A 12,280-nucleotide genomic window follows, 5' to 3' on the forward strand; every position below is an offset into this window, starting at 1 on the left:
CGAGAGAATCTGGGCTCTGGCATGAATCAGCATTTTACGGTCCTAATGTCAAGGTGCAATGACCCCATCACTTTAAAGGCTTGACATGAAAGGGAAACCTCTTGAGTCAGCAGGTTGAAGTCTGCAAGACCTCAGAAAGGAATAGCACAGGAATAAATTCCTGGTACTATGAAGCTTCTATAGTTTCATACAGTAACTTTTATTTAAATACTCAGTTTCTCACATCCTAAATAGAATATTTCAACCAAAGCCATTCTTTGATTTCTGTTTGGTATAATATCTTTTCTTGAAATTCTCTTGTGATATACATGGAGTATGAAAGCTTAACTACAAAAAATCCAATGATAAATTAATTATTCTCACGTATTAAGAGCTACTTCATTCTTTGTAACTTCCAATTGCTTATAATTGAAGATTTACACCCCAGGTTGTAAGGTAGTGTGTTCTGGTACATCTGTCCCCAGTTTTATTCACACCACAAATTCTCATAATTGCTTAAGAGCATCCAAGTTGATTCTGCTTTTATGAAATTCTGGCATACATTAAAGTGGGTAACTCCAGGCTCTCGTAATTACCTCGACAAAATGACAAAACATGATAGCCCAGCCAATCTATAATTACTCAAAATCTATAATTATAATATAACTATACAAACACACACACACAATTCATGCAAAGTGTAATAAAGGTTTACCAAGCACCAATTAATGTGATGAACACAGTCTCAATAATTCATGACTAAAATTCAATGATAATAAATATACCTTAAAATAATATCTGAAGGACCTACTGGATAGCACAGGGAACTCTACTCAATATTTTGTAGTAATCAATAAAGGAAAATTATATATATATATATATATAAATCGCTTTGCTGTACACCTGAAACTAACACCACATTGTAAATCAACTCTACTCCCATAAAATAAGTAAATAAATAAGATCTGAAGAGTCAGGGTTAAAAAGCCTTGATTCTTTCTCCAAGGAAAAAGTATACTTTTAGAATTCTCTCTCGTCCAAGAGCATTTATAATCAATGATGTTCCTGAATTTCTTTCCAAATCAAATTCACAAGAAGATTGAAGATAATCTATTTTTAAAATAAAATCGAAGGCACTCTTTTTAAAAGGAATTCGGAGTTATTTTTCAAACGCATCATTTTAAGTGAGTTTTTCCAAAATAGATGCCATTTACACATATTTCTTCCATCTCCCTAAACGAATGGGTTTACGTTGCTTCAAAAGGCAGTGTGCGCAGCAGTTTTACAAAAGAACAGTATTTCTCCAACATCTCCATCTGCTGGCTTAGAGGAAAAGTAGATTTTATCTGGTGTTTCTTGAAATTTAATACTTTTATAATTTATTGTTATGAAATTGAAATATGAAACTATTAAATTATTTTTAAATAGCTTAATAGCTATTTGTCAGAGTCTTTCAGTAAAAAATAGGAAAGATTTTGAAGAGGACATTTACTATTTAATATTTTTAATTCCAAAGCCCTATGTGATCAAATACTCATGTTCATAGCTCTTTTAGACAGTTTTATTTTGTTTAAAATAAAACAAATTTACTAAAACAAAGTTTTAGTAAATAGTACATTAAACCTTATTAAAACTTTTTAGAATGTAAACATAGGTAGTATTCGCCTAAAACCTGCTGTTGATTTTGTTAACCTATACACAATATGTGGTGTATACACATATGCCAATATCACATTTATTATTTTCACAAAAATGTTGTTACAGTAATAAATTGCTTTTGTAGAAAAACTACTAGAATATCTCCACATCCTCAGACTAAACTTCTTAGACAAGACCCAGCAGACAGTGCACAGGAAAGGCGTCCAGGCCAATAAGGATTTGAAAACTATTTGAAAGAGCATTGAGGGGAAAGGTTAGGAAAAAATGAATTACTATAGGAACAGCATTCATTTATTCTCTGACATCTAGAAGACACTCAGCAAATACTGAAGGGGGCAGGGGGGAAGGAAGGAAGGAAAGCATTCTTGAGGTCCATTACTGATTCGACTGCTGAATATCAGATGCTAATTTATTTATTTTTCTGATTTCATGGATTTTCTCATATTGAAGTCTTATGTTTGAGCAACCTTCAGGGAAAAAAAAAAACACCTCACTTTAGTAGGCTCTCTAGCTAATCAGAAAGAAGGAAGAAAGGAAGTGGGGAGGGAGGGGAAAATAAAAGGAGAAAGTAAGAAATTGGAAATCTGTCTTTATTTCCTCAGGTACCCATGGAAACAAATGGGAACAAGTAGGTCCTTCCATTATTCCCACTGTGACTGTGAAAGAGGGAGTGGGAGGGAGTTCAGAGCCTGCACAGTCACTTACCCAGTTCAGAATATAATGACTTCATTTCATTTGCATAACTTTAACCCATTCCATGGATCCTGCTGGACCCCGAAAGCCCCATCGGCCTTGAAAGCCCCATCGGCCTCAGCAGTTCCAAAGAAGTCCCTCCATCTCAGGAATACAACTGAAATTAGCAGACTAATATCTTTTCTATTTTGAAATTATATTATTAAGGTTTACAACTCTGCTTTCTTATTAAATTTATACGTTACATTTAGGGTTAAATTTACCCTATGGGATTTTTATGGCTTAACTCGGAGGAAGGACAAGCTACTTTATGAACACTGATTGATGATACACATTTCAATACTGGAGTTAAGAAGCAGAATTCCTTAGATTTCTGGAGGAAATGGAAGAAAGTCGGTTGGGTTTCTATCAACATATTTGACATTGCTGCTTCCACTTCATATAGGAAAGAATCATGGACTCCCCTGTCTGAGAAGACAAGGAAACAAAGGCTAAGGAGAAAAAGCCTTGAGCACGATTTAAGTGATCAAGACTCATCTTAATAAATTTGATATTAGAGATCTCCATTCATTTCTTGACTGCTAACTTTGTGAGTGTAGTTTATACAAGCATCTCTCTCTCTCTCTCTCTCTCTCTGAAAAGAGGTAAACTAACTTTACATTTTCTATTGCTCTTGGGAAAAAAAAAAAAAAAAAGGATACAAACACTCCATTTCATTTTGCAAACTCTGGATTGTAAAATTCCCAAAGGAATGAAGAAATTGAGTGCCTGGTCGATGAGTTAATGTCAACTCCAGAAAATTCTATTCAATGAGTCTCTCTTCCGTACCAGGGCCTCAACTAGCTCTGCTCAGCAATCAGTAAGACTACATATAACACGGGAGTTCCAGAGACCATGGCTCTGAATTCCCGTGTTGGAAACTTGAAAATGCATTCAATTCTTCACCATCATTTGTTTTACTGTCCTAGAATAATCCATGGAGGAGAAAATTTGAGACCTGGACACATGTAACTTTTATCTCAGCTCCATTTTCTAAGAAAAACAACAAGAAAAAAATCTGTGCAAAATGAAGATCTGATTTTCCCATTTTCTCAGAATTATGGTCAAGCAAATTAAATTGTGTTTTTTTTAATGAAATCTATCTCTTATTACATGGATATACTCATTCTGTGGAAATGTATGGATTTATATATGTGCTTAATATATGCACAGTTTCTGCCTACATATCTTATTTCAATTAAATTTATATTAAATAAATCTATCCAAAAATACTGAGACTGAGGACCTAAACTAGTCACCTAATCTTACCTAACCATTACTTTTTAGTCTTTACAAAGGCCCAGCACAGTCATTCAGCATTTGGAATGAAGACATATTCATTGCTTTCAGGGGACCTATCTCCTGTGCTCTCAGCCAGGCCCTGGCATGATTTTCACCAATGAGTGAACTTCTCTGTCATTGACCATATTCAAATTCTTTTCACCTTGTTTTAAAAATCTAGATCCTTCCAATAATCATAGTCTTGCCTTAGGTTCATTACTTTCCACAGCATTTTCACACTAGTATACAATTACATACACTCAGATACTTAGCACAATTGTATGTCAAACTCACAATTCAGGGGGAAAAAAATGGAAACCTGATATCAAATAAAATGAATAATCAAAATCTGATAAGTAAACAGGTCAAGCATAAAAGCCTTCAAAACTTAAACTACAGCCGGTTTCTTTGTATACATACATATATATATATATAAATTTTCCAAGATATATATTATTATATTCTTCTATGGAGCTTTTTTTTAACTGCAAATCCACTTAAGCCTCTCTCTCTCTCCCTCTTTCCCTCTCTCCCTCTTTCTCTATCTCTCCTCCCCATCATGCCCAGTTGCTTTTCTCACTTAGAACCAACATCTGAAGAAAACACACAACACTGAAATCCTCTTAAACTGGTTTTCATAAACAGTTGACTTCTAAGCATCTAACAGAACCATGATGACGACCCCTGCTCTATCGGTCAAAGCCAGTGGTTTCGTTCCTTCATTCATTCGGTGGACGGGAGCTTCAAACCGAGCGGATGCTGTTTCTGACACTACAGTCAAGCTAACCCATGGGCTCTACGATTAAGGCTTATCACGGAGCAGCGGGACGGCCACCAGCTGCCTGTCTACCGTGGGGACTCCGCGGTCGGCCTTTCTCTGCGGTCATGTTCCGCGGGCTCCTTTGCAAGTAGCCAGAGTGGGAGGGGAGCCATCTGCAAGTCCCCCCGCGAGACTGTCAACTGTGCAGTAAACACTGAGAACGTCAAGTCCGAAAAGAGTCCCCGCAACCCAGCCGGCAGGAAAGGATGCCAGCCGCTGGCAGAAGGCAGGGGGTCCGGGGGCGGCCGCGCCTGGACTCGGGCCCGCCGGCCTTCCCACGTAACCGCGCGGGGACTTAATTGCTTGGGTCCCAGCACTCTGAGGCCTGGATGGAGCTCCGCGGCCGGTTCCCGGACACCGCACGCCGCGCCGGGACGAGCAGAACGGCTGCGAAGACTAAAATGGCTGGTCGGCGGCTTCTCCACCTTCCGAACTCGGCGCATCCCGCCGCTTTCGGGTCCTTCTCCTCCCGCTGCCTCGGCGGGAGCCCCGCGACCTGCGAACCAGCGCCCCGGCCGGCGAGGGCCCGCGGCGCCCCGGGCACGCTCGTCGCTGCGCTCGGGCCGCAGCTCCCGGGGCCGCGATCCCCGGCCTGCGTCAGCCGCGCCGCGGCCCTCGGGGGGCCTCGGGTGCCGAGCGCACTGCGGGACCGCTGTGACAACGTGTCCCGTCTCGGGGGAGCATAACAGGCTCACGGGGTCCGCACGGGGACCCCGAGCGGGGCCTGCGAATTTCAACCCGGGGCCGTGGCGTCTACCCAGCAGCCCGACGGCGCGCCCCGGGGCACCGCGCGCTCGCGGGGCACAGGGGTGAAGGGCTCGCCTTGAAGACTCTAGCTACGCCGGTAGCCCTGCACCCAAGGGCGCCACCTCACCTCCGACATCCACCCCACCCGAGCCCCAGAGCGCACACTCCCCGCCGCCTTTCGCTGGCTCTTCACCGCCCCCCAGGCCCCAGCCAGCGGGCGTCCCCGCGATCGCCGACACCTTCCCCCGACGCTGCCACACGCACGCGCGCGTGCAGTCACTGCGCCCCGACACCGACACGCAGGAACACACACACACACACACACACACACACACACACACACACACCAGCCCGCTTTCCGCGTGCGGCCCCCCGAAAGGACATAAATATTCCTTACTCACAAGCATTGGTGACTGCGAAGCTGTTGGCTACCTCCAAATTGTCGATGTGGGGTGTCAGTCTGAACTCCGAAGTGGAGAACTGAACCATCCCTACCCGAAATGCACTGTATTCCTGATCGGCGCCCCTGGGAAACAGCCCCCCTGCAGAGAACAAACACCAAGCGGGAGGACAGTGTCAGCGCCCGGCGGAAAGCAGGGGAGCCCGCTAGCGCCCGACTGCCCCGGAGCCCCTCGTTCACATTAGCAGGCCGAATAAACACATCCACAGACCCGGGAGCCGGTGTGTGTGTGTGCGTGTGCGTGTGCGTGTGCGGGGGGAGGGCAGCATCCTAGGCCGAGGGTCAAGGCACAGGGGAGCCCGAGGTCAAGGTGGGTGGCCAGAAACGTCCTCCCTCCCTAGTGATCACAAGCTGTGCGTTCAGAACCCCTACAGAACCTGAACAAACCGGAAGATGCTGTGACGGCAGAAGGAATAAAAATCTGGGGGTCATTAATGAGAAGCCCTTTCCCTCTCTTGTATCAGAGGCAATAGTCTTCTGCCCTTGCCTCATCTTAAGAAAAACATATATATTCCAGGCAGTTTAAATCTGGAATGCAGTCAAGGTATGACATAAGTCTACATGACATGAATTAATTTGTCCACCGTGAACAAAGATTACCACCAAATTATGCACAATTCAAAAGCAGAGCACAAAGGGTACCTACCTATCTGTATGCTGTTAGAAGAGACACCAAAAATCAGTCCCCACAAAACAGGAGAAAGGAGGACAGATATATGCATAATCTTTTGCATTTCCAAGAAAAGTAGAGCATCCACAAAATACCCTTTTTTTTCCCCCCTTTTCCTCCTCTTCCTTCTTTGGCCGTTCTCCTCGACAAATTAGATCCTCTGCATTTTGAGACAGCAATGTAGCACCGAGCTGCTAGAAACCCGACGTGGTGGCAGAGAAATCCCTATTTCCAAGGTCCTGCGGGTGGCTGCCGCCCTGCGCCCGGTCCCCGCTCGCGAAGTCCGGAGACTGGCTGGATGCAGCTTCCAGCAGGCTGCCGCTGTGGTCCCAGCGCCTCGGCACACTCAGCACCCTCCCATGCACTCACACACTCACCCTCGCGCGCTTCTCCCTCTCCCCGCTCTCACACGCGCGCGCGCGCGCACACACACACGCACACACGCGCGCACACACACACACACACACGCACGCACGCGAGTCTCAGAGACGGGTCCGGCGCGCGTGCGCGAGTCGCGGCGGGCGGGCGGGCTGACGGGGCGCCCCTCCCCCCGCGCGCCCCGCGCGCCACGACGTCGCGCGCGCGGAGCTAGGAGCGCGGCTCGGAGCCGGGGTGCCGCGGCCTCCGGGCGAGACCTCGGGTCTCGCGAGCTGTCGCGCCCACCGGCGCTCGCCTTTCAGCACCGCGGACAGCGCCCCCGCTCCCGCCTGCGCGGCGCGGCGCTACCTTTGTGCCGCCGCGGCAGCTGCGGCGCCGCGAGGTGCTCCAGCACGGACCGGACGCAGCAAAGCCCGTTTCCGGCTGCCGTGCGAAGCCGAGTGGCTCCGTGCTGCTGGCGGTGAAGCGTTCTCTCACCAGGCCCTGCTGCCGTACGATACAAGCAATTCTGATTTTTATCTTCCAGAGCCTGTAAAACCCTCCTAGCAATAGAGAAACGCTGCCTCCCACCGCACCTGATCCACCAGGAAAGCAAACGAGCAAGCACCCAAAAACACCCATGAGGAGGGGTTCCAAAACTGTCAACTTTAGCTAAATGGGAGGTAGCCAGGATCCAGGGAAAACCCTGAGGTCTATCTTTAAAGGCCAAAGCCGCACAGGAGAAGATCGAGACTGAACCTTTGAAATACTTTGCATGGAAATCCCATCTTTACACCGTGCCCAGCCTGCTGCGTGCCGGTCCCTCCCGCAGCTTTCACTGCAGACTTCCCTCCCTTAGCCACCCGCCCCGTCGTAGAGACATGTGTAGTCTTGGCTCCGTAGAAGTATGTCTTTACACAGCTTGAAAGCAGAGGACTCCGTTTCAAGGAAAGCTTCGTAGGATAAAGAAATTAAAAGCTGAAGCAAGTCTGGAAAGGCCGCTGAGCTGCACACCCTTTCCCAGAGACTGAGTTAGAAACCGGTTGCTCCATCGCGTTTTGGTCGTGAGTTTTGAAAATATCACCGCCCAAAGAAAGTAAACTAAGCTCTCACCCCTTTGAACCCGCGAACTGGAGACCACTGGAGAAGAAAGATGAGGCAAGGGATTAGAAGTTTGTGGGGAGGGGGATGGTGGGCAGGATGGAAGCCTGGACTTAACCGTGGGAACTTACGGGCCTCACACTGCCTGCCAAACATGCCTGGGACCTGCTGTGGCAGAAATTCCTCACTCCGTCTATGGCTTTTGCGGTTTAAACGAAGAAATCAAGGACGACTGAGTACAAGTGACTGTTTCCAGAAGGCGGGAGATCGGAGCCCACGATACGGAAGGCGTAGCCTGGTAATATGTCAGAACGCCAAGAGTTAGTCTATCGTGCTGCTATCCTGGGCACTCGTCCCATGAGTATCATTCGTACAGCCTCCTTGTTGACCTTGTAGGGTCTCATACTTGACCCTTAATCACTTTGGGCCTCAATTTTTTTAAAAAATGAGAAAGATGAGCAAAGCGGCCTCTATGGCTCTCTAATCCTGTAATCCTGATTTCAAATCATGGTCTTTCCCTGTTTTTGATTTTCGGTATGTTTTCCTAAGCCAGGAAGTAAACATATCCATAATCAATTATTAAGTTTTTTTATACTACGGGTAAAAATACCTCCCAATTTTGTCACCAAGAATTTATTTTAGTCCGTTAATAAACGCTTCTCTGCATATAACAGGTGTTGTGAGTCAAAATGCATTTAGCCTTTTAAAAAATTAAAAAAGAATAAAAATGGTAAGGAAGACATAAATATATATCCAAGTTTACAATATAAACAATAATTAAATACATCTTATCTATTCAATCACTAGTTGTGATGTAAGGCACCAAAATGATTTGAATTATTCTCTAAAATATTTTTAATGCGTAAAAGAATGAATAAGAGCTCAGGGCAAAATAAAAAATACATTTTTCAGCCATATTTTTTCTTCATTCAGTTTTTTTCCCCAAGAAAAACTTCAACTTCATGCCAAGTAACTAGGAATGAAAGAAGAGAGAGAGAGAGAAAGTTAAATGTGGATAATTGGTCATGGTTGAAGTATGGGTCAATGTAAATTAATTTTTATTTTTAAAGAGGACTTTTTAAAAACTATTTTCAAAAAAAAAAAAAAACTATTTTCATCTTAATCTATTTTAAAGTCAGGGGAAAAGATGGACTCAAAATTGACTGAATTACATTCTATAAAAACAAACAATATAAAATAAGAATTTGCTGAATCATAGAAACACCTTTCCTAGTAAATAATATGTAGTAACTCAAGGAAAGTATTACTGTTTAGTGACCAATTATAATTCATGTATAAAATGGAAATAATTTTAGGAGGCATGACTTGTAATTCAACTGTTTTTCTGTTAATGTGTCTTTCACAAGGCATGTACGTTTGGCATCATATATAGATACATCTCCTGCAGTGTTAGCATCACTGTACTTATATATCATTCATGGAACTTTTTCAAATTCACTATAACATTTATTACATAACATTTTTCAGGCATAGAATACTGTCAGTATCAATGTGATAAATTTAAATTGGCTGAAGGAAGTGGTTATGCAAATAAATGAAAAATACTGCAATTTATTTTTAATACCTAGAAACTCTGTTTCAAGAAAATACCTCAAATTGATCAGTAATAAAATCAAATTTGAAAATTTCAAAACTACCAGGAATACAATTGAATAGAAAAGCGCGTGCTCAAAGAAACAGTTTGCTATTTTCTGCCCTCTGCTGTTCAATTTTGGTAATTATCTAAAATGTAAGCGTTTCTGAAGCAAGGATAAAATTACAGTAAAAACGGAAGAAATAAAAATATTATCCATTCTGTCATTTGTTCGTTTGCTCGGTCGCCTTTTACTGTTGCTGTTTTGTGTGTATGTTTAAATATAACTTTAGCATTAAGGCTAGAAATAAATATTATACATAAAATCTTCATTTCTGTTTTACTCAGTCTTTGTTTCAATATAGGAAATAATAATTTTCTTTTTAAATCTGGTTTGCAATGCTTAAGATTTTATATATGCGTACATATTCTGTGAAGTTTCAATTTGTGTTCCGTAATGAAAAAGCATCAAGGAAAGTCGTTATATGTGTGAGAGGGTGGGACAGGGGCAGGGGGGGTGACAGCTTTGAAATGACTGGCAGAGCATATTTTAGCTGAATTCGTTACCAGAATTGGATTATAGATGTCAATGCCCTAGTTTCCCGTGATGAAGCTTCAGTAAGGTGAAGATCATCACCTGCCTTCCTATCGATCCCTGGAACCGTGAACAGGTAGGCTATCGGAAAGGCTTCGGATGCAGATGCTGCAGAAGGATCCAGGTTCCAAACCTGAGACATTATTGGCTGAGACAGAGAAAATAAAAAGAAGAAAAAACACGAGGATCTTAATCACTCAGGACAGTACATAGAAAAAGATATTCATTCCGGGGAGTTTCCGTTCTTCAATTAAAGATAAAGAATAATATTAATATAAATAGTTATTCAGATTGAGACAATATTGATTATTCTTTTCTTTTGTGACACACTTGATCATTGATTGACTAAAATCAATTTATGTGACTCAAAGCATATATCTAAAGTTAAGCTTTTGTATATTTTTTAAAATGAACTTAGAATGAAGTCCAAAAATGGAAAGAATAAGTGAAGTTTTCATTTTGTTTTCTTTAAGGGCTCTGATTACATGGATTTTAATTAATTTTACCCCAATTAATAGCAATCCTATAGCAGAAATATTTATTGGAAAAGTGTTTCAATCCATTAATTAATTCAACAAGTTAAACGGGACAAGGATATTCTAAATAATGAGCTTGACGTCACAGTGGATAAAACGTGGGTACAACAGAAGCTTTCCTCAAGAAGTTTCCAGACTTCATTCAAGTAAGCAAATAGTTAGGACCATGTGAGAAGGGCAGTCAGAAATGAAATAAATAGGCATATGATTAAGAAATATAACAAGGCAAAAGCAAAACTTATTATCCACGTTATATCTTGGAGCGCAGGGCAGAGGAAAATCACTAAAGGCTGACACTTAAATTGAGTCAAGTAGAGATTAACCAGATGAAGGTTGAGATGTAGGTAAACAGAACACTTCTTTTTTTTTATTTTTTAGCTTTATTTAAGTATAATTAACAAATAAAATAGAAATTAAAGTATAAAATGTGATTATTTGATACACGTATACATCATTGTGCAAGGATTATCCCCATCAAGTTAATTAACACATTCATCGCCTCACAGTTTTACCCTTGCTTGTTTGTAGGAACACTTCAGTTCTATTCGCTTACTAAGTTTCAATTATACAATACTGTGTTATCAACAATAGTCACCGTGTTATACATTAGATCCTCAAACCTTATTCACCTTACACCTAAAAGTTTGAACCCTTTTACCAACTTCTCCCTTCCCTGACCCTCACCTCAGGCAACCACTTTTCTATTCTCTGTTTCTGTAAGTATGACTTTTTAAAAAAAATTTTCACATGTAAGTGACACCATGCAGTATTTGTCTTTCTCTTCCTGGCTTATTTCACTTAGCATAATGCCCTGCATGTCCATGTATATTGAGGCTGAATAATATTCCACAGTGGAATATATATATATATATATATATATATATATATATATATATATATAAAACATATATAATATGCATAGTACATAATATATATTATATATATATATCACATTTTCTTAATCAATTCATGCATTGACAGAGATTTAGGCTGTTTCCATACCTTGACTCTTATGAATAATGCTGCAATGAACATAGGAGTACAGATATCTCTTGGAGATGATGCTTTCATTTCCTTTGAGTAGAACCCAGAGGTGGGATTGCTGGATCATATGGTAGTTCTATTTTTAATTTCTTGAGGAAACTCCATACTGTTTTCCATAGTGGCTGTACCAACTTGCATTCCCACCAACAGTATACAGTAATTCACTTTTCTCCACATCCTTGCCAGCATTTGCTATCTCTTGTCTTTTTAATAATAGCCATCCTGAAAGGATAAGTAATATCTCATTGTGATTTTTGATTTGCATCTTTTTGATAATTAATGATATTGAGCACCTTTTCATGTACCAGTTGGCCATTTGTGTGTCTTCTTTGGAAAAATGTCTATTCAGTTCCTTTGCCCATTTTTAATTCAAGTTATTTGTTTTTATGCTATTGTGATAAATTCCTTATATATTTCAGATATGACCCCTTATCAAATATAAGAATTGCAAATATTTTCTGCCATTCCATAAGTTGCCTTTTCATTCTGTTGGTGGTTTTCTTTGATGCACAGAAGATTTTTAGTTTGATATAAGCCTACAGGTTTATTTTCGCTTTTGGTGTCAAATCCAAAAAAAATCATTGCCAAGACCCATGTCAGGGGGCTTACCCCCTATGTTTTCTTCTAGGATTTTTATGGTTTCACGTTCTATGTTCAAGTCTTTAATTCATTTTGAGTTGATTTTTGTGTATGGTGTAAAATTGG

The 12,280-nt window shown here is 41.6% G+C and overlaps 1 protein-coding gene across 4 annotated transcripts in view; it reads right to left on the reverse strand.

The window, feature by feature from the left end:
* The window catches only part of GRIA2 (glutamate ionotropic receptor AMPA type subunit 2), a 170,688-nt gene extending 163,826 nt beyond the window's left edge, over positions 1-6,862 (reverse strand). Inside the window, exons 1-2 of one of the 4 annotated variants that reach the window (XM_032632568.1) lie at positions 6,325-6,862; positions 5,620-5,760 (exon numbers count right to left, since the gene is read on the reverse strand). In XM_032632568.1, coding sequence (XP_032488459.1) covers positions 5,620-5,760; positions 6,325-6,412 — 229 coding nt within the window. In that variant the 5' untranslated portion in view covers positions 6,413-6,862. The remainder of the gene's footprint in view (positions 1-5,619; positions 5,761-6,324) is intronic. The other 3 variants (XM_032632567.1, XM_032632569.1, XM_032632566.1) reach the window with 3 other exon arrangements.
* Positions 6,863-12,280: the final 5,418 nt, after the last annotated feature.

This window comes from Phocoena sinus, chromosome 5, assembly GCF_008692025.1.
Source record: "Phocoena sinus isolate mPhoSin1 chromosome 5, mPhoSin1.pri, whole genome shotgun sequence".
NCBI lineage: Eukaryota > Metazoa > Chordata > Mammalia > Artiodactyla > Phocoenidae > Phocoena > Phocoena sinus.